General features: G+C 45.8%; 3 protein-coding genes across 4 annotated transcripts in view; 2 read left to right on the top strand and 1 right to left on the bottom strand.

Annotated features, from left to right (window-relative positions):
- The first annotated feature begins 469 nt into the window (after positions 1-469).
- Positions 470-10115, top strand: serpinf1 (serpin peptidase inhibitor, clade F (alpha-2 antiplasmin, pigment epithelium derived factor), member 1). Its single transcript, XM_061248806.1, has 8 exons — positions 470-613; positions 2645-2723; positions 3198-3390; positions 4268-4423; positions 7255-7455; positions 7981-8120; positions 8511-8721; positions 9123-10115. The coding sequence occupies exons 2-8, from the start codon at positions 2661-2663 to the stop codon at positions 9380-9382; spliced, it is 1224 nt and encodes a 407-aa protein (XP_061104790.1). The 5' UTR covers positions 470-613; positions 2645-2660; the 3' UTR covers positions 9383-10115.
- Positions 10116-10773: 658 nt separating this feature from the next.
- smyd4 (SET and MYND domain containing 4) lies at positions 10774-19807 on the bottom strand. The gene is made up of 10 exons (XM_061248805.1): positions 19445-19807; positions 18947-19091; positions 18240-18329; positions 16897-18040; positions 15592-15789; positions 14984-15159; positions 14382-14517; positions 13870-13986; positions 12830-12953; positions 10774-12433 (listed from the first exon to the last, which is right to left on the bottom strand). Exons 1-10 carry the CDS (start codon positions 19576-19578, stop codon positions 12304-12306), a joined length of 2394 nt encoding a protein of 797 aa, XP_061104789.1. The 5' UTR covers positions 19579-19807; the 3' UTR covers positions 10774-12303.
- A 188-nt stretch (positions 19808-19995) lies between these two features.
- Positions 19996-27955, top strand: part of rpa1 (replication protein A1) — a 49826-nt gene continuing 41866 nt past the window's right edge. Inside the window, exons 1-8 of one of the 2 annotated variants that reach the window (XM_061248409.1) lie at positions 19996-20181; positions 20806-20856; positions 21367-21445; positions 22633-22741; positions 23515-23603; positions 24151-24219; positions 25036-25128; positions 26494-26614. In XM_061248409.1, coding sequence (XP_061104393.1) covers positions 20149-20181; positions 20806-20856; positions 21367-21445; positions 22633-22741; positions 23515-23603; positions 24151-24219; positions 25036-25128; positions 26494-26614 — 644 coding nt within the window. In that variant the 5' untranslated portion in view covers positions 19996-20148. The remainder of the gene's footprint in view (positions 20182-20805; positions 20857-21366; positions 21446-22632; positions 22742-23514; positions 23604-24150; positions 24220-25035; positions 25129-26493; positions 26615-27955) is intronic. The other variant, XM_061248410.1, reaches the window with a different exon arrangement.

The following is a 27955-nucleotide window of genomic DNA, read 5'->3' as shown; positions in this document are numbered from 1 at the left end:
TTATACTGCATAATTAATTGTGACTTCATGGACAGTAAATGTTTTTCCATCAAATACAATTGTTTTATTAGTTTGTTTTAATCAGTGCAGAGTAAAATACTTGAGTGAACTCGAACCGAGTTCACATTATATCTAATATCTAAATCTAAAATGGATCAGATGTACTTAGATGTACTCAGTATTTATGGAATCCTAAACCTGTTTACTGCGTATACGAACATTTTAGCACTATTGTGTACATATTTAATTAAGATTCAACTATGAAACAACGATAGACTTTGAAACTGGCTGTGCTCAGATAAGAGTCACTACAGGTATGATTCTTAATACACAAATGTTTCTCTTCCTTACAAAAAAATTGAAATAGCCCACACGGTGAATGGTCTTTTGGAAAGACATTGGGTGACGAGTATGGTGCATGCACGGGCGTGCCGGACCGATCAGTTATTTAATCTGGAAGAGAGCCTGAAGCAACGTCATAGCCCAGTCGAGGGTGGGATAGGCGCCGAGATTTTGGAATAAAGTGGTGAACTGGACCGGTTCTTGGCCAGTTTAGTCGGTGATAACTGGTCTGAAGAAGGCGAAGCCACGCGCGCACATCCACTGCTAGAAGGTTAGTAGCATTTTAAGTTGTCTGCAACGTTGTTTGTAAAGTGGAAGATAAGGTCGAATGAGGTTTCAGCGAATGTGTTGTCTCGTTAATAAAAGACGAAGATAACATGAACAAGTTTATATGATCTTATATAAACCAGAGAAATGCTCCCATATCGTTGCTACCATAATTAATCGCCTTTTTAGTGCATTTTTCAAGGTGCATTCCAGCACACAGAAAAGTTCATTGTTTCATTTGGAAATTGTAATTTAGAAAATCGTTTGGCATCAAGAACTTGAAAGTTTTTCTTGGCGTTATTTTTCACCGCATTTGAAGCTTGCGTTTGTAGATATTGAAGTGGTGTCCGAGCAGCAAGCAGCATCCTGTCAGCTGTTACACTGCAGTAGGTAGGCGATAAACGAAAATCGCAAAGTGGATGTAAACGAAAATGAGTGAATGTCACTTTACTGTGCTTTTGCTATCACAATTTCCAAATGGCTGCGAAATAGTTGGACCCAAACTAACAAACCACTCATAACTTTGGTTCAACTTGAACTATTCCGAATATTCCCAGGTCTGCAACTGCTCCATCTCCAATCTCAGTTATGCCGTGGCCTTTCTAATTCAACATTATTTTCCCAGGAAATGCGCTTTGATGGGCTGAAAACATAATTCAGCTAATAGAGGTTATTCCATTGGCAATTAGCAGTTATTATTTGCATGACATACTCACAGTAATTTACTGGTGAATGTTTCTCACATTAATGGCATTTGGCTCTTATCCAGAGCGACGTACAGTTGATTAGAATCACATGATGGAATGGTGAAATAAACCCTAGGAGAAATATGTTCTGTATGTTTTTGTATGTGCGAGGCCAGTGCAAAACTGTATTTAGGTGGTCGGTGCAAGTAATCAATTCATCAAACTTTTAAAACGTAACGCAAACGCAGGGACGTGCCGCAGATACAGTGACGAACGCGCGCTTTGCAGAACTAAAAAGATGGGATTGATCGTTGAGGCTGTAGCAGCGCAGACTGGTATGGGTTCAGCACAGTGTTCATGCTGGAGTGTACTGGAAGAAGGAGGAGAGAGATTAGAAGAGAGGGGAGAAGAGGAGAGGAGGGCAGGGGAGGGGATGGGGTTGCTTGTGGTTCAATGATGGGCATTCTTTCAAGAGAAAACCTTAAGCAGAGCTCAATGACATCCAGATGTGCAGAGAGAAATGGAGAACATTACTCTTTGTGGAGCCTGAACAAGTCTTCTGGTCTTGAATCTCTTCTCTGGACAGGGAGCCAGGCAGTGTAATCAGCTACAGCCTGGCTGTGTTTGGCAGCGCTCATTCTCCAAGCCTTCCGCACTAACTCTTTGTGTCCCGAGGATCTCCTACAGACTGCACGAGGCAGAGTGAGCATTTTTGCACACAGAGCTCTGTGAAGCAGCCTGTGGAATTACACTGGGTCTGATTTCACCTTTAATTTTCCTGTCTGTAGGGCACCCAGTGGGAGCTGAAAATGCTGGAGCATTGCTCCGACATGCAGCTCTTCGCTCTCACAGAGCTGAAACTGAGACCAAAATATCCTCTTCTATTTCAATACCGTGGCATTGATTTACAAGACTGTAAGCATGAGGCATGCACACACTTGTGCGCAGACACGCACACAGAGGCACGAACATGTGCACTGAAGCACACACACAGGCCACACACACACACAGACAAACTCTTAGACTTTCAGTTGTGCCTAGAGCAAGACCTTTTGTGTATTTTTTTGGGTGGGGGGGCCAGGCCACACACAATGTTCTGAATAGAACATCGCTTATTTCTGGAAATAACCAAATCCTCTATGTCCTATGTGTCAGGGCTTCTTGAGGACATGGTTGCCTGCCAAAGTCTGTTTTTTTCATAAATATACCCGTTTTCTGCCAAACTCATATACCTTGGACACTGTGTACTGTATGTTGCATTATCAGCCTTTCGGTCTTGTATGTTTGCAAATAATGTTAGTTAATACTGTGTGTGTGTGTGTGTGTGTGTGTGCACACGTGTCTCCCAGTGATACAGAAGCCAGGATGAAGAGGATGACTGTGCTGCTGTGGTTGGGGGTTCTGCTCTCCCTCTCTCACGCTCAGCCGGTGAGACAGCAGCCCTCCCGGGCATCTTACACTCTCTCTCTCACTCTACTCACATCCATCTTTTTTACACTCACTCCATCTCAATCTCTCACGGCCTTTATCTCTTCACAATCGCTCTATCTCTTTCGCACCAGATTGACTTGTTTCGCACTCTTCTCCCCAGCACAAGCACAACTGTCTATAATTGCTCTGATAAGAACGAGCCTTAAAAATCTTTTAATTTAATGACGCACAGTACAGCACAACTGTGGATTGTGAATTGTTACTGAGACCATTAAGTAATGAGCGGCCAATTAATAGTGTAAGACTGTGCCACACAGGTATTGAGCACGCTTAATCTTGTTACGCTGTTTATTCCTTCTCCCATCGCCCTTCTTCATCGTGTACCTTGACCCCCAATTCCCAGACATTTAATCGTCTCTCTCCTGAAATCGTTTTCACTGTGCCTTTGCTCTGCTGCTGAACCTCATCCAGTATGAGCCGGAGGAGGAAGAGCACGGCGCGGAAGAGCACGTGGAGCTCTTCACCACGCCCAGAACCAAGATGGCCGCCGCCACCTCTGACTTTGGCTACAACCTGTTCCGGCAACTGGCCTCCCGCGACCCGCCAGCCAGCTTCCTCCTCTCCCCCATCACCATCTCCGCTGCTCTCACACAGCTCTCCATGGGTGAAGAGCATTCGATATTTCCACTGCAGCAGTCACTGCCCATGGCTTTCAATGCTTGTTTTCATTCTGACCATAAATGCAACAGGTGGCCTGTTCTTAACTGGGCACTTTTCCTGACTATGGTTGCCTATGAAGAACAAATGTGCCTAAGGTAGCCAAAATAGTGGCAGCCCAGGACTTAGAAAAGCACCTGTAGCAGCACCAATGCAGAACACACCCTCATTGTACCACCAGTGCTGTAGTGAGACTTAACTGATTAACCAGGATTGTGGTTCTCTTCATGAAACAGTGTAACAAAAAAGGCATTCACAGAGATTGCTGTACATACAGTGAGAACTATATTGTGTATGCTGTAGTCACATAATCAGGTATTTGTGTTTACTCCTGCTTTAGCATGACTTTGATTGGTAAGACTGCCATGTGCTCCATTACAAGTACTTCTGATACCAATTTTATTCTTGAACTATTCAGTAGAGTTCAGGTCAATTTCTTTTCCATTCAGTAGGTTCACAAATTTAATTGAGATTAATCAATTCACAAATGTAAAAATGAAAATATTTTAGTATTAATCCGTATTCTGGATTTACTGCAGTGAAAAATATTTGAATGGTCAGCATTAGAGAGACAGAACTGGAAAATAAAAGACCAGCCATGTGTTTCTTCACTCATTAACTCAGACAGATGATTTCACTAATTCTACCCTCTGGCTGAAGAAGTAAGCTAATTAGCAAATTCAGGTGATTGGAACAAAATACTGGGGTGGACTTTTACTTTGTGAACCTGGATTTCCCACCTCTGCAGAGAAGGAGCATATTTTCTCCTGGGCAGACTTCCTGAGGCGTTTGTGACGTGCTCTTCCCCTGTGACTGGCCCCCAGGTGCCTCCTCCCAGGCGGAGAAACAGATGTACCGTGTGCTGCGCTACCATAACCTGCAGGACAGCCAGCTGCACGACACCCTGAGAGACCTGCTGTCCTCTGTCCGCTCCCCGGGAAAGGGCCTGAGTGCAGCCTCCCGTGTCTACCTGGAGAGGAGTGAGTCTGTCTGTCTGTCTGCCTGTCTGTCAGTATTTCCCTGTCTGCCTGTCTGTCTGTATTTCCCTGTGTGCCTGTCTGTCTGTCTGTATTTCCCTGTCTGTCTGTCTGTCTGTCTGTCTGTATTTCCCTGTCTGCCTGTCTGTCTGTCTGTATTTCCCTGTCTGTCTGTCTGTCTGTATTGCCCTGTCTGGCTGTCTGTCTGTGTGTGTGCCAGTCAAACTGAGTGCAGCCTCCTGCGTCTACCTGGAGAGGGATGAGTCTGTCTGTCTGCGTCGGTCTGTAGTTCCCTGTCTGTCTATCTGTCTATCTGTCTGTGTGTGCCAGTCAGACACCAACACTGACCGGAGAAGCAGACGTTTGTTATCATTCATCCTCTGTGTGGCTGTATTTTTAAAATTTTGTACATTTTTAAATTTTTTTATGGTTTGTGACAAATCAATACCAAAAGTTAAAAAACATCATACATCATATGAACATGTTGTAGGTTTTTTATATAACACTACAGCATTACGCATTATGCTCTGTTATTGTTCCTATATCAATAATCTTGTTAGATCGTTCATGAGAAAAATATACCTACACCTGGTTTTATGCAAAATCTTTCATTAGCAAAGGAGATGTGTTCTATATATCAGTGCATCACATCTGCAGGGTTTCAGTGTCAATTATAATACAGTGGCTGCACGATATTTAATGTGCCATTAGTACACATGCATTCTGTGTGTCTGTATTTTTATCTTTCTCGTCAGATGGATCATGAGTAATACAGGCTTTATATTGCAGAAGCTGCGTGATGGGCTTTATGTTATTAGAAAAAGATCTACCCACACAGCGTAGGTTCAAAACAACACTTCTGGCACTGCACACAGGCTCTAATGTATTTTAAGATAAATTAAACTTGAATTTATGAGTAATGAGCATCCAATAAATATTTTTCAAACATGCTAAAGAGAATTTACTATTATTTACACATATTTAGAACTTTCTGTAAGGTCCATTTGAAGTGAATTACAGGTATTTGTATTAGAGAAATACTGTAACTTTATAACTGTACATATATAACGTAACGTATATAACGTACATATGCGTATAGATTTTGAATTAATATGCAAGTAAGTGGCCTCGTGTTGGTAACTTTTGAGTTGGTGTTACACAAAGCAATGACGAGTACAGATAGAGCAGTTATGTGTCCTTTAACCACTAAAAATAGGTGGTATGTTTGTCACAGACTTGTAGTAGTGGGTTTTATGGTCATAATGTCCACAGCTGCTTGGTTCATAATGTAGCAATTGGGTACACCTTCTTTGTAAAATGATTTAAACCTGCCATCTTTTTGTGACCACCTATAACCAGGGGCTCTTTCCAATGTCTTATTTTTACCTCTTACCTATCCACACTCTTAGTTCCACTCACCCGAGTATCCAAGGAAAAGAATCGAGGAAACGTGTATTAGGCAAATTAAATGTCCTTGGTCTTTCAAGCCGTGTCAATTACAGACATTAGGCTGACGCTTTTATCCAAAGTGACTTACAGTTGTTCAGACTAAGCAGGAGACAATCCTTACTTACAGTTGATCAGACTAAGCAGGAGACAATCCTTACTTACAGTTGATCAGACTAAGCAGGAGACAATCCTTACTTACAGTTGATTAGACTAAGCAGGAGACAATCCTTACTTACAGTTGATTAGACTAAGCAGGAGACAGTCCTCCCCTGGGCAACGCAGGGTTAAGGGCCTTGCTCAAGGGCCCAACGGCTGTGCGGATCGTATTGTGGCAACACCGGGATTAGAACCACCGACCTTGAGAGGTGCATCCACAGGCCAGTCTTTTATAAGAACCGCATTCCAAAAGATTATTCTGTGAAGGATGCATAAATTTTCCTTGCACTCGGGGCTCTTTCCAATCACTTATTTTTACCTCCTCACATCGTTTCCTCACTCCTAGCTCCACAAATGGAAAGATGTGAGGAAAGAAAGCCAAGAAAGTATGTAAGGATGGAGGAATCAAGGAAACGTGTTAAGAAAATGGAACGCACCTGCCCGGGGCTCATTCCAACGTTATCCTTACTTTAACCCGTCCGTCCGTCAACTGACCCAGAATTCAGTCATGGTGTGCCATTTCTAAGGACACTGCAACCCAATAAATACTCTCTGAAGGGGCTAGGGGGCTCCCAAAGGATTCCTGAACAAAGTAACATGAGTGCATCTTTTGAGTGCATCTCATGAGTGGCTTCAAACGGACCAAACGGCTCTTTGAAAGAGCAAAGGCATTCCATCTCCTCCATTTGTCCGTCCACACATCCTCTCCTCGCTGCCTTTTCTTACCGCCTCCGATGGGTGGAGCTAGGAGCAAGGAAAGGAGGTGAGGAAAGGAAATGTAGGTAAAAAATTAGCTATTGGAAGAGCCCCAAGAATATATTTAATGGGTTGGAATGTCCTCAAAGGCACCTTGATCCTTTTCTGGGTCAGTCGAGGACCAAGGAGACAAGGACAGAGGAAGTAAGAGATTGGAATGAGCCCCAGTATTTTTGTGCAAATCACATCAACTGAAGAGTGAAGGCAGGTCAAAGGTGGAGGCCGCATTTCAAACATAAAGTAAGAGACCCGGGGAAGTGGTTCAATAACAAGAGTATTTGTGTCAAATACATGAGTTTCAAAGAAACCTGACCGCTGTTTAAGCCGTTGACTCCCTGCTGCCGCTGCAGCTGCTATAATAACTTGCTGTTCCCGGTCTGTAAGGCGAGAGGGCTTTAAGGTCTCCTGACGGTCTGGTGGTGGAGACTCAATGATGGTTGACGATCGCATGTCCTGGCCTGTCCGTTGTGCAGAGATGCGTCTCAAGCTGGAGTACTTGAACGCGGTGGAGAAGCAGTACGGGGTGAGGCCCAAGGCCCTGACGGGCGGAACCCGCGACCTGAAGGAGATCAACGATTGGGTCAAGCAGCAGACGGGCACCAAGGTGGACAACTTCCTGTCTTCATCCCCCCAGAATCCGGGCGTGTTTCCTGTGGCAGCTGCGTACTTCAAAGGTAGCAGAATTCCGGGGTACAGAAGGATAACAGCAGAGGAAGGGGGGGAGGATTAAACAGAGTAATCCACCTCTTCAGGCACACACAGTTTTAAGTTCAAAATCTTTTTATTTGCAGTTAAATATTTGCCGCTGCTATTAACTTGTTGATGTGTGGTGCTTTATGGAGAAAGGTTTGCTCACCGTATGGGTTATCAAACACTAATTAAACAGCAATTTATGTTGACATTTCTGCCAAATGTACAAGGAATACTGTGAAGAATTTTAGAATGTTTAATGTATTACAACTCTTGCAGTTCTATTTGTTTTATGAGTATGTTAGTGTAATCTATTCATTTAAAATATGATATGGAGTGCTTTTGAGTGCTTTATACAAGTCATTGCTTATCTAACAGTACAAAATATGTATTTTGTCATTTGAAATCTAATTGATGATGTATTTGTGGGAAATGCACATTACTTTGGGTTCTAGCCTGGGTTCTTTATGATGGTTCTATGATGTTCTTTCTGTCTGATTCGGCTCTAGGTCAATGGGTGACCCGGTTCAGCCAGTCTGGAAAGACAGAGAACTTCCAGGTCGATGGAGCACCGGCAACTCAAGTTCCCATAATGCAACAGGACAGGTACCCAGTCAAGATGGGCTTTGACAGCGACCTTGCATGCACAGTGAGTGTTTTTTTCCCTCTCTCATTCCTGTAGCGATTGATCCATCCACCCCCTCAGTGCTGAATTTGTCACTTTAATATTTTGCCCTTCACTTAGCTTCATTTCCTCCTCTCTTGTCTTCGTTTTCCTATTCCTGTCTGTTTACCTTCTCACTCATTTCAGTCAGATTCATATCTCTTGCCTATTCTTTGTTCCTCTGCTGCCGGTTATATAAAGCCAATGAATAATACTGACACGGGCGGTGTAATTTATCACAGCACAACTCAAAGTATCAAATGAAAAACCCTTGAGAAAGCTCTTGACATTTTCTGTCAGCGTTTTGTTCTTCCTGCATTGTTAATGTGGAGGTTAACCCTTTGCTTTCACTCTCTCTGCATCTCTTTTCTTCAGGTTGTTCAGGTGCCTATGCAGGGCGACCTAAGCATGGTCTTCTTCCTGCCAGATGACGTCACGACGAACATGACCCTGATAGAGGAGAGTCTGACGGCGGAGTTCGTGCAGGACCTGTCTAACACGCTCCACTCCGTTCAGGTGGACCTCACTCTGCCCGTTCTCAAGCTCCACTATTCCACCAACACGCTCCCTTTTCTCTCCGACATGGGTGAGTATTCGCCTTGGCTCAGTTACCGAAAACTGATTTGGCCTTTTGGGCTAAGGCAGAGGGACGCATTCCAACAAGTACATTTTTACTTTTTGTATGGTACTAGAACTTACTAACACTTTCCTGCACATTTATTTTGATGATGCATTGAACCATGCACTGCAAGATCCAAAAAATACACAAGTACTTTAGTCTTATATTTAGACTTCAAATCTTATTTCTATTACTTTTTTCTAAAAAAAGACAAAAATATTGCCAAGATTATTTCAAGATTTGCCAATGGGGTAAGAAAATGTAACTTTTAAGAGATTTAAGATAACTTGTTAAGACAGTGTTTTCGCAGTGTGCGCAGTTGTGCTGACATCATGGGTCATTGCTCCCTTCCTCTCTTCTCCTCTCAGGCCTATCGGAGTGGCTGGCCCAGACGGAACTGGAGAAGATCACCGGCCAGGCCGCCAAGGTCAGCGGCATGCATCACAAAGTGATGATGGAGACCGCTCCAGAGGGCAGCCAATCCGCCAGCCCCGCCCCTGCCTCCACTGGCCAATCGCTGCCCCTGACCTTCAACGTCAACCGCCCTTTCATCTTCCTGGTGCGGGACGACCCCTCGGGGACGCTCCTGCTCATCGGGAAGGTTCTGAACCCGCGGGACCTGGCCTGAGCGACCGCTCCGGCAGGCTCCTGGGCAGGGGTTAGGCTTCGCACGCTACACGCAGGACACGGGACTGTACACACGCATGCGCGCTTGTAAGAAACAGCGCAGGGACTCTCACGCTCAGCACGTACAATCAGCCCAACGACTGGACAGATGACTTCCGTCTTACCTACACGCATTGTCACATATTGTCAGTGTCACCAAAAGACTTTGTATCTCCAATAAGAAATCGAATTCTCAGGAACAGCATCTGCTTCTTATATTTCATTTACCAACATAGCATTGTGATTTACTTGTTTCACACAAATTGTCAATGCGGTTGAGTTATGAAACACTGGCAATACATGGAGCTGCATGACAACCCTCAATTTGTCAAAATGACAAAAAAGGACATACAGTGTTTTTTCATGACACAGGCAATATGCAACATGTAGCCTGCTCTCTTTGACATGCCACAGCCACCATGACATCCAGAATTGTATCAAACTATAAAGCTAGCCCTATGCGTAACAACCAGCATACATGCTCAGTTTAAATGCAAAGATGTTCTATACTGATGATGTATGGCATGTGAATAGTGACACATCATGCATGGACTCCTGTAAATCTGGTGACAGAACCGTCACACCACAGCTGTTTGCGTATTTTTTATTGCATATTCTCAATGCATATTTCCTTGCTGACAATCACAGAGTTGTGAAGAGCTAGATCTGAAATATAACATACTCATTTTCTTCGGCTTGCTTTTGTCTTTCATGCTTTTACTTGGTTTCTTTTAACTGTGTTTTTAAATGATACTACACTTCCCAGATCAAGTCACTTAGAACATGTTTGCATTTGGTAATCACGTGGAAAAATTGCATCGCAAGACCATATAGACACAGGAGCATGAACATAAATACATAAGAAAATAAACATCATGTAATTTCACACCGTATGATGTGCAAATAAACTCTGCATGTGGGTAAAAAAAGAGGACTTCTAAAGTGTCTGGTGAGAGCCTGCAGCCAGTGAAAAATGAGCAGTAATGGGAATGTTACCTCACTACCAGTGCTAGTTTAATGGCCGCTACTCAAAGCTGGCATTGGCTTGTAGAGAGACAGAGCTGGCCTTTCTGCCAGGCAGAGCGTTCCTGGGGACCTGCACTTGGTGTTTGATGGCGTGGGCTGAAACATCATGAGTGGCTGCTCATTAGCAGTAGTGTCCATCACGCCCATTAGCAGAAGTTTCCAAGGGAAAACCTAGCAAACGATGGTTCCCAGAATACTCCTGCAAAGTTTGTATAAACACAACCTTTTCTGGTTTCCTCGATTGCCTTTGACCGTTATTTTATGTCATTCAATGCCATTCAAATGCAGTATTCCAGGTTGAACAAAAATGATTTAGAATGCTAGCAATTTTAAAAAGATCCAGTCTTTAATTACTTACATCCTTGAAATGTTATAGACATATGTCCTCCACGATTAATGCTAATCATCAGAAATGTTACCAGTACCTTTGTATGCAACATTGTTACAATAAATGTGTTCTAAGTGATACTATTAAATCCATAGTAATACATTGAAGTGACAGTTCAATTATATTTTAAGGATAAATGTATGATTTTCAAGAATTTTCCTTTTAGTCAGCGCTAGTGCTAACGCTTAGTGAATTTGATAAGCACTTTACATAGTTTACCATAACCTTTCAGGCAGAAATATTTTCAAAGACTTTCAAGAACCATGGCATAGGCAATATCCCTGACATCCTTGAAGTGCTTAATTTTAGGTGGGAAACAATCATAATGCCTGTCTATGCAGCTCTCAGGAATTTCTGTGTATGAACAACGGTCAAAATATGAAATGTCAGCATTTATACATGTATCAAGTACTTGCATGCACTAATGAAAATTCTTGGTTGCGTTCCGTAAACCCCACCCTTCTTCAGTTAAGAACAGAATTTGGCCAACAAGGCAGAACTTTGCCAGGACTTGAATATAAACAAGCCAATTCTATTCACCTACTCATGGTTCTGCAATTGCTCAAAATGATCCTGTAGGAAATATTACAACCATATCAATATGCAGATTGGTCATGATTTTTATGTTACTCCGAGTGACAAGCAAGTCGGTCTCCGTCAAAACAGCTGTCATTTTGTTGCGTTTCAGTTGCTTCACTTCAGTTGTTCACTCAGTTTCTAAGCAGAGCATGGCGACATCCATGCATTGACAGGCTCACAGACATTTCTTCTCCACAATTCTCATTGTCCCCGAGAGACTCGCGAAGTGTCCGTGGAAAAAAAACCCTATTTTGAGTTTTACTCTCTGTGTGGAGAGTAAATTTATCAGCTGCTTGCTGTCTAAACCCTCTGCTTCATTTGCAGTAAGGCTCAGCTTCTCTTGGATAACTCTGACATGTGTTTAGAGGCAGCTTTCTGGAAATTGTTAGTGACTCAGGAATCCTTCCCAAATCTTCCGGAAAAATCATTACAGGGTTGCAGTGTCAGTTGGGAGCAATGACTCAGTGCAGTGAGGGGAACTCTACCCAAGCAGTCTGTTTCCATCTGTAGACAGACAAGCCCTCCACCCCTCACTCACCTCATTTGTCTCTGCCTTTCACAATCTTAGAACTTCATTGCTAATACCAAATGCTAATAAAAAGTTGGGCAACCTCAACTCACTATCACTCTATAGAATGAACAGAGCATGTTATCATCGTTAGACCAAACACTGCAAAACATGAAAACAGCCATACTGTGCTACCAAGAGCATCGTCAGGTCGCTTTACATGAACAAAAAGTCTCGAGTTTATTTTCTGCAAAGCCGAATTCCAGTGTCATTAAGTCATTATTTTATTGCCGTTATATAAGTCACCATTCCTTCCAGTGCGAGATGCTGTTGAATCAGAGGCGTGTCTGCCTGGCCGTGTGCCGCTAGGTCCGTGTCTTAATCACAGCACCCCCTGCAGGCAGTCCTCCATGGCCCGCAGCTCCTCCAGCTCTTCACAGGAGGGGCTGCAGTGCAGGGAGAGGAGGCGTCGGGCCTGGGGAATGAGAGCCAGGGTTGGGCGAGGCTCTCCCCTGAGAGGAGGAGGGAAAAAACAGAGAAAGAGTGGGGGTTTTTTTCCACATCTGGAAATAACTTGAAACCAGGTGAACTATGTAATCATTGGCTTACAGGCTGAAATACAACAAAGAGCGGCACACACTGTTCTGCAGGACCAGGGTTGGCCTTCCACGGGCGCTTTGAGGTAATGCGGACAGTACCGTGAGCGCAAAAGAAGACTAAATTGTTTCATCAACTGCAACATTTCTTCGAACTGTGAGTGAAGTTAACTTCGTTGTGACACTGCGAGTGTACTTAACTGTTAAGAAAAGCCCCGTACAATACGATAACCAGGATAAGGGGGTCTGCCAAATGAATCGACAATAAAAGATCATTAGTAGAAATAAACCCGTACTGAGAGCCCCCCTTACCCGTTGAAGTGCAGCTGTGCCAGTTTGAAGAGCTGGCGTCCCAGTTCCAGGCTCTCCTCCCCATACTGGGCGCGTACGGCCACCACGCTGCGCTTCAGCTGGGCTGCCGCCTGGCGCCAGTCCCCTGGGGAGGTGCGAGAAACCACGTTACCCACCTGGGCTCCTTCAGCAGCACCAGAACCAGACGATAACATACTGCCTCTCAGTGCAGCCTCTATTTCCGTTCATGAAGTCTTCTGCAGACAGTGGTCATTGACAAATCCACACCTCCGGTTATTTTTTGACTGAAATGAATAGGAAATGGGCCAAATATGATGAAACCAATAAATTACGAGCAAGAAAATGTTAAAATATTTTTTTAAATGTCTCGCCGGAAATCAAGATTTGTTCAGTTTCAGATTTTGTTCAGAGAATTTTTCTGTTATCCTCTGTGGAGGTCTTACTTGGCTCTCTTATACCTGCATTAAAAAGGCAATTAAAGACACCTGAGCAATTACAAACACCTGTGAAGCCCAAACATTATGGTGCCCTGAAACAGGGGGGCTATGTACAAACACTGTTGTAACTCCTACATGGTGAAACCAAAATGTATAAAAAACCATATAACACCATATAATAAAACCTGAGAATGTGTACTTTAACTCCATGTTAATTGTGTGACTCCAAATCAAAAATTGTGGCAAATAAGCTGCAAATCAAGACATAATGGGTCTTAGTCCCAAACATTACGGAGGGCACTGCATATCTGATTTTTAAGGTAGCAAAGCAGTGGATGGCCTAACCCAGAAATCGGTCTTGTGAGGACTCTCTCCTCGGGTGCGCTGGTTTCAGCCAACCAACGACTCTCCCCAGGGAAACTTTTAAATTGTTTGACTTTTTCTGGCCCTAGTGAACTCAATTTCAGTCGGAAGTTAATTTCAAGCTCCGGTTGGATAAGTCCGTTAAACAATGCGCAGAGGCTAATTTCCCCTTTGAGCGTCAGCTCTCAGCCGGGTTTTTCCATCAGCGAGCGTGACCGCGACACGGCGCGCCTGACTCACCCACAGCGGCGTGCGCCCGCGCCCAGGTGTCCGCCAGCTCTCCCCGCATCGGGTCAGTCTCCGGGAGGAAGCGACCGGCTCCACCGCTGGCCGTCTGCAACACCCTGAGCGCGTAATCTTAGGAGAGAAGAACAGCCAGGCTAGGCATACTGTTTTTATCTGGGACACAAAATATACAAATACAGCACATACATAGAACAAGAACATATACAGTAAAATAACTAACAAAAAATTAGAATAAAGAATTATTTTATTTTTTAAATGCTTGCTATGGGTACAAACATTTTTCACGTACATTAACGTAATTAATAATTAGTTGCATTATGCATCATTATGATTCTGTTATTATTCCGTCGTACAGTAGAGATATAGACAGTAGATCCCGACACAGTCACAATTGTTGATGCAGCTGAAAGCTATTTGTTTCTCCCACAATGATCAAAGGTTAAGAATACATCTTTGGCGAGCAGTGATTTGTCCCACTGTTGTGGAACACCTGGCCCCCTCATTACCTGGCCTGTCCCTCTGAATGAGCCTGGCTGCCTGCTCCAGTTGCTCCTGCAGGTCCTGCAGTCTGTGTTCCAGGTCAGCCTGGGATAGCTGGAAGTCACAGGGGGACCGGGAGCAGACATATCCATCTTCTCCTCCCTGGACACAGACGCACGGAAATATCACAAATCATGCGTTCAGCATTACGTCCAAATGATTAGGCTTTCGCTTCACTTAGTCCCCTCCAAAAGTACTGGACCAACAAGGTAAATTCCTTCTTTTTTTTTGCTATACACTTGGGAAAATTGAGGTCAAAAGATGTACATGAGATGACAGATCACAATTTCAGCTTTTATTTCCTGGTATTTTTATCTCGATTTGTTAAACAACTTAAAAAAGGGACAGTACAGTACATGACAGTGCATTTTCCCTATTATCAGACTGGAAGCTTTTTCTTGAGAGAGCAGTGGAAACTGCACCATCACACTTGACGTGGGTTAACATGGGGATAACACACCCACATATCAGAATGGAGTGGGTTACCCTACACACAAGTGTGACCACCACACACATTGACCTCTAGACCAGGGCTGAATTTTTAACCACACCAGTTAAGGGAGCTGACCTGTAGGGTGGATCCACACAGCACGCAATGGAGTTCTGGGGTTCTGGGAGCTGCACCCCGAACTTTGACCTCTGAGCCCAGTTCCTGGCAACAGGCAGTACACTGACACAGAAAGAAGTACTGCTCCTGCAGGAGTCTCTGTCGCTCTCTCACGGGCATCCTGCTATAGTGAGGCCCTGGGAAAGAAGGAGACAAGGAGAGAGGGAGTGTGTGAGAGAGAGAGAGAGAGTGAGTCAGGCAGGAAGAGAAAGAGGGGACTGATGGAAAACCAGGTGCTGGTTTTGTAATGACAGATATTTAGACATAACATATATAATATTAGATTTGTACAATTGGTGCTAGCATTGCCCAGGGAGGGATGGTTTTCAGGTGCCCATGATTGACAGGACCCCATTGTGCACTAACGACCCCCGCTGGTCAATTGGCAGTACGCAACTGCCCTCCGACTCACGCAGACATTGTGCGAGAGTTCTTGGCTGCGCTCTAACCGACTGATGGCTGAGTTTGTCGCTGATGAATACAAATGGCCAATACAAAACTAGGAGAAAGTAGGGGGGGTGTGGCAGGAAAAACTCAAATAAAAGCAGATGAGACTGAGGCTCTCTCACCGTAGCAGTGCAGCAGCTCCTGCCCAGCACCGATGGCCTGGGTGGCACGAACCGTGACGGTGACACCATGACTGGGGTCCGTCCTGAATGACACGCTGGTGTTGGGACTGCAGGAGTGGTTCAGCAGACTGAGAGTAGGGAAGATCGCCGTGGCAACGCGTACTTCCTGGACAGACTGCACCGCCGAGTCTGACAAACCTGGAAGGGGCCAGACAAAGGGGCAAGGGTCACGCAAGGGTCGGCTTCATCTGAATACAAGTGTAAATATTCCACAGAATATTCACACACACAAACAGAACACACTTGTTTTGTCCCAGTTCCATCCTGACACCATAGGGCTGCAATGTGTATGTTACATGCTCCAGCTTCCTCAGGTAAAGGGCTTAGCAGAACAAAGTTGAACAAATTAAGAACAGTAATGTACTGACATCCATATCCCCCTTGCTCCCAATAAAAACCCCTGTAGTGTCAAAAGGTTTTTAGGAGAGACTGCCAGCTCTAGCAGTGTTAAGCCTACTAAATCTAAAACCAACACCGCCTATAAAGGAAAATGGCTAAGTATACAGTGAAATAAATTATATCCTGTTTCATGTTCTCTTTTTTGCCCTTGGACTGTTGTAATCAAATTTACAGGAGCGCTGCCATGACGGTTGCTCATATACTCAATCATATTTATTGCATTAAAGGTTTTTTTTCCCCCTTGGTGTGAACATTTCTCAAAGCAGACATTGCAATCTGTTCGGTTGACTTTTTCCCAAAATCTGGAAAACTTCCACACCGCTGACTTGCTGACATCAGCTTTCTCAATTTAAAGTGGTACATCAAAAGGGCTCTTGTGCAGTATCTATATCTGCGCTGCGGCCCTTTTCAACAAATTAATTTATGCCATCGGATAACCCCTTTTACATTTACATAATGAATGAAAATCAATAATGACAAGTAATTGCCGTCCTGTTTTAACCTGGTTAACTCTTGTAGTTTAAGTCAATGCAAAAAATCTCAACAAGCACTTTAATCTCATATTTAGACTCATATTTATATTTATCTTTCGTTAAACAAGACAAGAAAAATATTGCTAAAGAGGCAAGATATTTACCGATGAGTTAAGATTTCACTTGTCAAGCAAACTTAAATTAAAACTAATATTTTCTACTTGAGAGAGAAAAAACCACCAAGATTTTAAGTCGCATTTCAAGAATAACCCCCCCCACACACACGTACAGACACACACACACACACACACACACACACACACACACAATCTCCCCTCTCCTATCTGTCCCACACGGTCTTCTACAGTCTCACCTGTGCCTTTAAGCATGGTCACGGCCTGGGCATTGCACCTCAGCTGCAGCATGTGTCTCAGTGCCGTTGCTCCCAGCAAGCTCAGCTCCGGAATCCCGCCCCTGCTCTCCTCCAGGCTCTGTGATTGGCTGCCGCTCTCAGCACCCGTGGTAGTCCCAGCCCCCCACGCCGCAGGAAGAGGCCCCACCTCTCGAAGCCTCAGGCACAGGGTCGCCACGGTGACCGCACACAGAAAGCGCAGGCCAGGCTTGTGTCCGGACAGGTGCGGGAGAAGGTGATGGACGCAAAGGTAGGAGCCGCCATGGTAACGGCCCGCAGAGTCACAGCCCTGGATCGGGGTGCCGTTCCAAGACTCCGGGTCTCCACCAGCGTCTGTCCCTTGCTGTGAAACCTCTGGTACATTCAGCAACTTGACGGGGTTACCTTCCCCACTGTTCTTTTCCTTCTTGGCTTCCTTCTCGCTCCCTTTCTCATTGGCTGGCTCTAGAACTGGAACGGGGCTTGGGTTGGCTCCATCGTCCCTGGCCTTCTGGACTTCCTCCAGCCCCGCTCTCAAGGCCACCCTCAGCGCGAGGTGAGCCAGGACACCAGCAGCCCGCAGCTCCCCTCCGACCGGGCACTCCCAACGGTGGTGCCCTTCCCACGCCTCCCGCTGGCATCGCTCCCCACAGTACCAGGCATAGCTGCAGCCCTGGCAGGGCACCGGGTTCACAGTCTGGCGCAGGCAGTGGTGGCAGTGCTGAAGCTCCGTCTTAATCCCTCCATCCCTCACCTCCTTGTATTTGTCCTTCTCTGGCCTGGTGACGGGCGTTCCGCCGGGAATCAGGACGCAACCAAACGCCCTCTCCTCCAGCACCACCTCGCCAGCCGCTATAGCCTTTGCTGCCAACAGGTGGCGCCCTTTGTCGGGGCTGAACTGGAAAGCCACGGCAGGGGATGCACAAGTGACCATCCCAGGCCCATAAGCCCGTGGCAGCCGGTGCCCAGTGCTAATAGATTTAGCATCTCCATTGATGCGGCCCTCCTTTTGCTGAGCCCTTTGCCCCAGGCGGTTCAGGCACTGGGTCTTCCTATCCAGCAGTTTCTGCTGTAAGTGACTGGGGTAGCCCTGGTCTAGAGCCCTACGGATATCCTCAAGACAGTCCTTGAGAAACAAGTATAAGAATATCCCAAAACGTGATGAAAAACACAGTACTGTATAGAGCCACAAAAACAGAAAGACAAGAAAAGTTCCACTCTCTGCAAGCAATGTATGTACAGTATGGTTGTAAAGGTTTTAGGCCAAGCACACAGTAATCGAGTGACTTGAATAACTAATAGCCTAATAGGATAATCCACGGTACCTGGTAAAGGCAGAGGTGGAAGAGGGCAGCAGAACGGTTGGCCAAACAGAGTGAGGACTCCTCTCCGCCCTGTACAGCATGACACGCACCCTACACAGGGAGAGAGGGACAGAGAGGGGGAGAGAGGGGGAGAGAGGGGGAGAGAGAGTGCAGAGAGGGACAGAGAGAGAGGAGGAAGAAGGTACAGAGGGATAGAAAGTGAGAGCCAGAGCAAAAAATATGAAGACATGTGCAATTGGGTCATATTTCTGAGACAACAATACACTACACTACAATTTCTTTTTAAATGGAGAAAGAGGGAAACAAAAAAAAAAACTCTCTCTCATTGTTAGACTTATTCTCACCCTGAAACCGAATAATAGTTCCCAGTTGTATGTTATTAGTATAGATATTTCAGACTCACTCAAATCACCAGGCTTTCTGTGGTGCAGACTTACAATACTATATTACACAATCCTATTTTAGTTTCCCCATAATCTGCAGATTCTCAGATATGAAACAAAGCCCTCTTTTATGAGAAATGTGGATTTTCCGCAGTGCCTGTTGGGTCCTCCCTGCATACCGTACTTCAGCAACACGAGCAGAATGCCTGAGATTTTTTTGCAGGCTGCTGCTTAAAAGAAACCAATTTCCTACCCCAAAAACTCTGTGCTGCTGACTCAGCTGGCTGGCATTGAATATTTAGTCTGACGGGAGAGAGGTGTAACCTTGGAATAATGCAAGACAGCTGCAGCGTAGTCCCGTGCCCTGAAGCTCAGGTTCCCCTGTTCCCTGAATTTGCCAGCGTTCTGTGGCTCCTTCTGCACCTGGAAGCCTTCAGAGAGACCACACAGGAGCTGCAAGTCTGTACGGCTGTATGGGACGTAGGGAGGAGAGTCAGACTGCAGCATAAGAGAAGACTGACAAAATGGAGGGAGTCAGTGAGGATGGAGTGACATGTTACAACCTGGCCATACTCTGGCTTTTTACGCTCTTCTGTGAACACTGCATTTCGGTTACAAGGCAATGCTTTGAACTGTCAACGCTCTTTATTATTTCCTGAATTTAAGATTTAGTTCGCTAGCTACTGTAACTAGGTGCCTCTTCGCCTGGCTAGTAACACGTGCTGGCAACAGTAACTTACATACAATTATTGTAGGAGTGAATGCTACTGCATCGACTGAGTCAAAGGGGATGTGCAGTACGAGGGGAAAGTTTTCACTCACTTCAGCAGTGACTGTCCAAAGGCGAATATGTCATCTACTTCTGACAGAGTGGAAAAAGCCTTCTTTTGGTCACTGGGCAGCTGAGTCCATTTCTGTTCAACGTGCTCATGCCATTCAGTGCACGGAAGATCCATTGTATGACGTTAAAATAGTGTAAATAAAAATCAGATGTTACTGAATGTTTTGAAGAAAGGTACTACGAACGGCGCCGACTCATATGAACATATACTTTGGTCAAGAAGTAACTGTGAAAGCCTGATGCCAATTTGGTTCTTGAGATACCTCATTTCTAATACAACGTGGGTCGCAATTGCTTAGCCTGACAGCATAGTTTCTCTTCCGCCTGGATTTCAATTGTATCTGTCCACGAGTAGCAATTCAGAATGTAGCTATGTGTACGGGATCTTATTGGACACAAACAATTAGTTTAATAGAGCCAGATGCAACGATTGGTTGAAGAACACTATTATTGGTGTACGTCACGAAAGTAACAGCGACACTATCCAATCCGGACGTTTGCGCAAGAATTTGGCGCGTTAACGTCAGTGAAGTTATGAACAATCTCGCGCGTTCCGAGCTAAACTTGGCGCCACGGATTTAGCAGGAGGAGAAAGGAGTAGCGTGGTATCAAGCAGGCATATTTGGAAACATATTTAGGTGTTTGCTGAAGTCACATATAAATAAATCATATTTCGTTGTAAAATATGAGTGTCAAGCTAACAGAAGGAGCCATTGAGGTAGGTAACTGACCAGCCATAGATATATAATGCGTAAGCTAGCTAGCTAATGGTAGCTGAACAAATGGAGGGGTTTACACATGCAGAATAACGTTGTTGACTTGAGTGTCAAAATGGCCTTCACGTCCTCCCCATTGTATTTCTCCGTGGAAAAAATAAAAATAAATTAGATGGCCAAAAATTATTAGATGGCTAATCGAATGGTTTGCGGTTTATCAAAGCTAGCTGCAGGTGTCAGGAAGATGGCTACGTTTGCTAGCTAGCCGTGTTTGCGAAACATAATTTTGTTTACTTGGCAAGCTTGCTAGCCGCTAGATAAGCTAATTTTCCAAATGTCTTAAATTAATCGGTAAGTAGCTGGCTATAACGTTACAGCAATGAGAACATAACAAATATTAGCTAGCTAACTTTGCTGGCTAAGCAACAACAGCTTAAGTTGTGCCGAAGAAGATGGTATTAGCTAGCTAGCTAGTAGTAATAACAGTAATGGCCAACATTTAAGATACCTTATTTCATGGTCTAACGTTATAAAATAACGTTTCTAGTTATTGGTACGTCGCTGTTACTGCGAGCCCTGCACATTGTGATACGACCTGTTTTCAACACTGTTCTGTCCTGTTTTAGGCTTTCACAAAAGGCTCAGAGGTACCCCCTAATCCACTGCTGCAAGTAGTGGTAAGTTTTCACTGTTCGGTGCCGTGTCTGAGCATGCCCGATTGTCCGCACGTTCAAGTTTGCATAACGGCACGTTTGTATATTAAAGTGTAGCCATCAGTGTGACATCTTGACAGTTTTGTCTTTCTTGCTGTACGTTTTGGAAAACACAAGAGAACTGGTGGGATAAACAATTGTCCGCTGAGAAAATTAAGTATTTATTACAGCAGTGTGGCTTTTCTGAATCAAGCTGGAATTGTTTTCATCCGGTGGAGGCAGAAGAGCTGAGTGTGCGTAAGTGCACACACTATTTTGCTGGCAGAAGGAGAGCATGTTCATCAGTAGAGCCAAAATGCCCCCCAGTCTGTTTTTATGTGAAAATAAGTGTTTCCTGACAAATCAGACAAAAGACAAGACAGAATATGCCAAGAAACCCTCACAGATACACAGAGGGTCCTGCTTCTGACTGCAGTGTGGAGCCACCGGACAATTTCTTTTCTCTACAAATCCACTTCTCCCTCTTTAACCCAGAATGTCCGTAAGATTGATGGGGGCAGCGGACCAGCCAGGTTCCGGCTAATGATGAGCGACGGGCTCTACACCATGTCCTGTGAGTATGGGAGTGTGCGCGATCACGCAGAGGAGCGCTGGTGCAGCCCTTCACCTGCCCTGCTCCTCTGTCATTCGGAGAGTGCATGTGTGCAGAAAGGTGGCCATTTTAGAGCGGGGGGAGTGGGCAGCAAAAAGCTGTTGCTGATGAATCCATTTAATTCAGTTCCTTAACCTTTTTTTGTAAGCGGTTCATTTCATATGCCAGTCTTCTGCCTTTTAATCTCGGCTTTGTAATCTGGAGACAAAGCGCGTTCTCAAAATGCCCGTCAGACCCAGTAGGGTCCACGGATTCCTACGGCGGGTGGATGGGATCAGGGCGCGGGAAGGTCGTAGGTCAGTGCCTCAAGCAGGGCTTTTTTTTCTGCTGTTGGACGCGCCAATGAGATGAGACTCGTCCGTTTTCGAGCGGTAGTTTTTCAGCTTTGACCCAACTTGAGACGGTCAATGTTTTTAATGGGAGGGAGCGGTGATTTGAGGGTTCCACTTGGACAAACACAAGGCAGAGGGACCAATGATGTCCGATAGAGGCACTATGCTGTTACCCATCGCTTTCAAGGCCGAAAATACAGACGTCGGCCGGCTGAGAGACTGCTCATGAAGCAGAAAATGGAGCAGTGTACACATTTGTCCGAGGGAGAAAATAAAATTCTGAGACTTTGCTCTCTCATAGGTTTAAGCAGTGCACGTCTGAAAATAAACCAGAATTTAAGTGTACTTAGAAATGTACACACTTAAGACCAGATAATGACAAGGCCAGGCCATTTATTCAATCTACGCTCACCTTTTCTGCAAAAAGCTAGCACTCTATATGTGGCCTATCAAGAGGTTTAAACGATTGACAAGTGTGCAGAAATGTAAAGTATTTTAAATATTGCATGTACAATAGTAAAATAAATATTGAGGACTGCATGGCAGGTTGAGTGAATCGCTGGGCATAAAAATTCCCAGCTATCCTTGGAGCTGAATGTTTTTCACATCCAAATTAAACAAAGGGGGTCAAGCGCTTGCATGCACAAATTGAGTCTAAAGTGTCAAAGACAGGTGATCTGCTACAAGCAGGACCCACCAAACAACCAAATGGGAGTATGCTGGTAGGCTGGGTTTGACCAATGACATCTTTCCGATGTCACAATGCTGTACCCTGGGACCTGTAGTTTTCTGTTGACACGCGTCCTCTCTCTGCAGCATTCATGCTGTCCACATCGCTGAACAGCATGGCTGAGCAGAACACCATGGCCCCCAACTGCATCTGCTTGGTGAAGAAGAATGTGACCAACACGCTGAAGGATGGGAGGTACGCACGTAGCTCAGCTCCGTTGGGCAGTTTAGGGGCGGCCTGTAGCGTTGTGGTTAAGGTACATGACTGGGACCCGCAAGGTCGGTGGTTCGATCCCCGCTGTAGCCACAATAAGATCTGTTGTTTGTCTCCTGCTTAGTCTAATCAACTGTATGTCGCTCTGGATAAGAGCGCCTGCCAAATGGTTTAATGAAGCCCTTCATGGTGGCTGCCAGTAACCACAGCCTGCACTGGCCTGGCTGGGATTAGCTCCCACACTCTTCACTGAGGGTCCTATGACTTCAGTCAGAGCTGCTACTTTACACTGTCTAAAGATATTGGTTATTTAGTCGCTCAGCTTCAAAGTAGTTTCGTCCATTAGATGCGTCTCGTGTTTCAGCTGGCTGTTTGGCTGGTTTTCCAGTCTGCTTGTAAGTGTTTTGGTCATCTTTTACGGACTCTCACATTTGACTTCGCTATCTATATCAGGGGTATCCGCCTGCAGTCCTGGTGGGCCGCAGTGTATGCTAGTTTTTGGTGTTTCCACACGAGTGATTCACTTTATTATTTGGTTGCCTTAGGAAGCCACACACCTTGTTCTCGAAAAAACCCTGGACACTGCGGCCCTGAAGGACTGGAGTTTCACACCCCTGATCCATACTCTCTGCCCCGCTAACTAGAGTCGGGCGTTCATTAATCTTCAGAGGCGTGAATCTGTCAATGTGTACCATATTGATTCTTTTTTTATTGACATTTTAAGCCTGTTTATACTGCATGTGTCTGTGTGTCAGACGTGTGGTGATCATCTTGGACATGGAGGTGGTGAAGTCAGCAGAGGAAGTGGGGGGGAAGATTGGTGAGCCCACCCCTTATGTGGAAGGTAAGGCTTTTCCAGCCCTTGTGGCACTGTCCTAGAACATATCACACTTGCCGTTTTCCTTTTGCAAGAGAAGATTAGAGACTGAATCTAGGACAGGAGAAATGAGCATTACGGTGGAAAACCAATTTTGGAACGCGTCTTCTATGATTAGACGAGGGCTTATTTTTTTTTGCTGAAGAAACTCGAGTTGACAGGATCTGTACAGAATGCAGTGGGTTGCAGAGTTTGACCGGCCCAACACTGTTTTGGGTTGACAATGGGAAGATATTACTAACCTGGGGTTTGGGTCTCATTTTCAGCCCCTCTGCAGGCCCATGCAACATGCTGCAAAAGCATTACTGTAAAACTACATGAGATATGAAGAGCATTGCTCTAAAACTACATGAGATATTCTATGTCCTGGTTCTTGTTTGATGAAGAAACCGGCTCATTTGCAAGTCTCCTGCTGGTGTGCTTAGGCTGAATGTATTTTCAGTGGGAGTGGCTAAGCTCCTGTGTAATTGGCCGTAACCGTGCTGTGTTTCGCTCCGCCCCCTGTGCTGTCCAGGCCAATCGAAGACCACAGCGCCCCCTGCTCCCGTGGCCCAACCATTGCAGCCCCGGAACATGAGTGATGGTGAGTCTCTGGTTCCTCCCTGCGCCACACCCAAACTCCACAGGGCTGTTAATGGGGGGCTGTGGGGGTACTGGCCTCATTAACGTCCCTGTTACGATGAGGTAACTCCACTGTCCTGCTTTGCCTTTTTGGAGCGTAATTGGGGACTGTCTCCCTGAGTGCGCCTGGTGGCGGTCAGGTGGGCGGAGAGGGGAAGGGAGGACGTCCTTGGGGAGTGGCCAGCAGAGGGCAGTGTGGACACAGGGAAGGGCCTGAGGTTTCGGTTTCCCGGTGATGCGGTGTTGTGGTGTTGGGGGGGGGGGGCTGGGTGTTGCTGTAGGTGGGGATCAGTGTGCTCTGGAGCCGGGGGAGGCAGAGCGCTCTCTCCTCGCTGAGGGCTCTGCGTGTGTTCTCCAGATTAGCCAGGCTAGCGCGCCAGCACACACTGGCAGGGGACGCCCAAACTGCTGGGAGCCGCGCCATTGGGGGGGGGTTTACGTGTGGCCACTTGGAGGTGTGTGTGTGTCTCTGTGTGTCTTTGTCTCTGTCTGTGTATCTCTCTCTATCTCTCTCTCTGTGTCTGTCTGTCTGTCTCTCTCTCTTTCTGTCTCTTTCTCTCTCCCTCTGTGTCTCTCTTTCTCTCTAAGTGTCTCTCTCTCTCTCTCTCTCTCTCTCTCTCCCCCTCTCCCCCCCTCTCCTCGCGCGTGTGTGTTTGTGTACATGCATACATACATACATACATACATGCGTCTGTGTCTGTGTCTGTGCTTGTGTACATACATGCGTCTGTGTCTGTGTCTGTGCTTGTGTACATACATGCGTGTGTGTCCGTGACAGCTCTGCAGAGCGGGAGGACGGCCCAGCAGAACGTTCCGGGCTCGTCTAAGCCGACCGGAAGACGGCCAGCTGTGGCGGTCTCCTTGGGGACCGGTACTGCTGCATCGTGGCTGCTTTTCACATGTTTGGCTTCAAGGCAGTGTGAAATTCCTCAGAAACCGAATCACTTATCACTCCCTGCTTTCAAGTCCATTTTACAGTGCTCGCACCGCTTAGCGTCTTGGAGAAAGCCTGTCGCTTTGTGCGTTTGTGGAGAAGAGCGTGTCGTGCGGTGTTGGTGCAGCTGATCAGAGACTTGGCAGCGCTCTGTGGTCATGGGGGCTCGGTGCACGTGTGCCCAAAGCCAGTCGTGTTTGGCTCTCCTCCTCATTGAATAGTTATCTCTTTCTTCTGCAGCACCTTGCGTTATTTGGAGTGATTATTTCGAACTCTTGGTTCGCATCAATCAGGTTTCTTTCTTTTCTTTTTTGTTTTTGTTTAACTGACAACATGCATGGCTGTGCGTTTGACCACAGGGCCAAATTCTGGAATTGCCACTCTATAGAATACTGGTTCCGGGGCCCCCTGGTGTTTGCTGGTATTCATTCCAATCACAGCTGCACTCCCAGAATTTTAACAAGCTCTTTATTTTTCTTAATTGCACTTTTCATGTTTGAGGGATTTACCTCTTAAGCCGCATTGTTAGCTATGCATGCTGTGAAGAATAAAGTCCATTATTTACACGTGCTATGTTGCAAGCGATTATAAAAAGAGAGGTAAAAATGCTCAAATAAACGGATCAAATAAAAGTTGGGGCTGAATCAATTGGCTCCTACAATTGTGGACACATGACCACTGAAAATATTTGGTAGATAATGAAGAACTCAAAAGCAAAGAAAATGACAAGAAAACCTGCGTTGTGTTATTTCATAATTTTGCCATTAAATGTATTAACGTAAACGTGCGTTCAAAGACTTGGAGCCTGTTGATAGTCTTATTTGATCAGTTAAACATGTGTTGCCACTCTTAATGTAATTGCTTGCAATAGAACATTGTGAGCGTGAGATTTCTGACAATGGCTTCTGAGAGTAAATAATCCCTTAATGAAAATTACCAAATGGAGAAAAAGCTTGTTAAAATTATGGGATTGCAATTGTGGTTGGGACTATAACCAGCATACCAAGGTTCTGCAGTGCTCCCATTTCAGGAACATTTGCTCCTTGAAGTTCGGGTATGCTCAGTGGAAAAACAGCTTGGCATATATACTAATTGCTATATATACTAATTGGTGCTCCTAAATTTTTAAACTTGGGAGCATGTGTGCTTCTTGGAAAGAATGTTGGCATTGTGCCGTGTATACGCAGGGGGCCCTAGGACTGAACTTGCAGCATGTAGGGCAAATATGTTTTTGATTTCATCTGTGCCATTGCTCTATAAACACAAACGGTTATCTCATCTATGAACTCAATCTCCCATCAGCCCCTGGGAACAGAGGTCCCAGCAGAGATTTTGGGAGGAAAGCCATGCCCAACCTCCCCAGCACCCCCGGAGGGGCCTCTAAGGTTGTGCCCATTGCCAGCCTGAACCCCTATCAGTCCAAGTAAGTGGTGTGCTTCTCCAATGCATAGAGATAGTCGTGTCATACAAGTCAGTGAAATGAATGCTTGGTTTAGGCTGCAGCTTTGAATGTTAAACATCAGGGAAAAGGCATTGGAAATGCTTGATGTACATTTGGTCAGTTTTGTTTATATATAAAAAAATAAAAATATCGCAAAGGTCACTTAAGGGAATGAACACTGTCGTGTTGATGCATGACAATACATTGGAAAGGTTTTAGTCGCAAACTTTATTTGTCACCGAGCCATGAAACATTGACGGTGCCGGATGGGAGATGCCAGCCCTTCTATATTCACATCAAACTGAAAAATTGATATTTACTTTTTATTTTAGTATTTTTCAAAACGCAGCAGGTGATGTGTTTGTTCGACTCCGCTCCCGACGGCGTAGGACACCTGGCGGCCATTTAAAATCAATTTCCCCTCCCGTTACTGACCGGCGGGAGTGGAGCGTAAATGGCTTAACTGGCACCGGGGTGCGTTGTTTTATGGCACGCACCCTGAAATTTGACACCGCCGTTCTCCCCCGATGCGCCGGCTCGCAAATTGGCGGCGGGGCGGCGGGGTGTTTGGTGAGCGATCGGGAGGAAGAGGACGCTCTCCCCCGTCATCCGTTACTGCGCCGCGGCGGGGCGGGGTGGCCGGCGCGGCTCGTTTAGGGCCCTCGCCGCCTCCTTTGTCTCCGGCGTTTTTCACCCGCTGCGTCTGCAGCCGCGCGCCTTTAATCACCGCGGCTCAATTACCCGCGCGGCCGCGCCCGGCGCCGTTAATCAGCCCTGCCGGCGCTAGCGCTAATTCAACCGCGCTAACGCTGAACGGGCCCTTCGGTGTCATTACGCCCGGTAAACGTGGCCCTCGGTTGTGAATGCGAGTTAAATGAGTGTGTGTGTGTGAGACTTAGGCTACCCCCCCCCCCCCCCCCCCCTCACTTTCATAGGGAAACAAAATTGTCCTGTTGAATGCTGTCTTGCCGCGAAAGAACATAAACTAAATTAAGCCAAGTACCGGGTGTGTCCACCCTGTTCCTACAGCACAGCTAACATTCTCCTTGCACCACTAGCATGGGCATGGGTGGGCCACAGCTGCCTAAATAGTATCCTGGCCCACCCTTTTATCTGGGCTGAACCACCACGCCCCATCGTGAATGCCCACCACAGTAGTAGTGGCCCACCTAGTTCTACACAAGCCCAGCTGTGTGTGTGTTTCTGCCTCTGCTGCTGCTTCTGGCTGCTTGGACACCTTTTAGTGTCCTGCCCTTGGATTACCACCCACAGATCTTCTGCTGCGGGTGGCTGGAACAGCTTCACCGATGCTTCACAAAATGT

This window comes from Conger conger, chromosome 7 (assembly GCF_963514075.1).
Source record: "Conger conger chromosome 7, fConCon1.1, whole genome shotgun sequence".
In the NCBI taxonomy this organism is placed as follows: domain Eukaryota; kingdom Metazoa; phylum Chordata; class Actinopteri; order Anguilliformes; family Congridae; genus Conger; species Conger conger.
The sequence above is the reverse complement of the archived record's forward strand: the minus strand, read 5'-3'. Positions and strand labels throughout refer to the sequence as shown.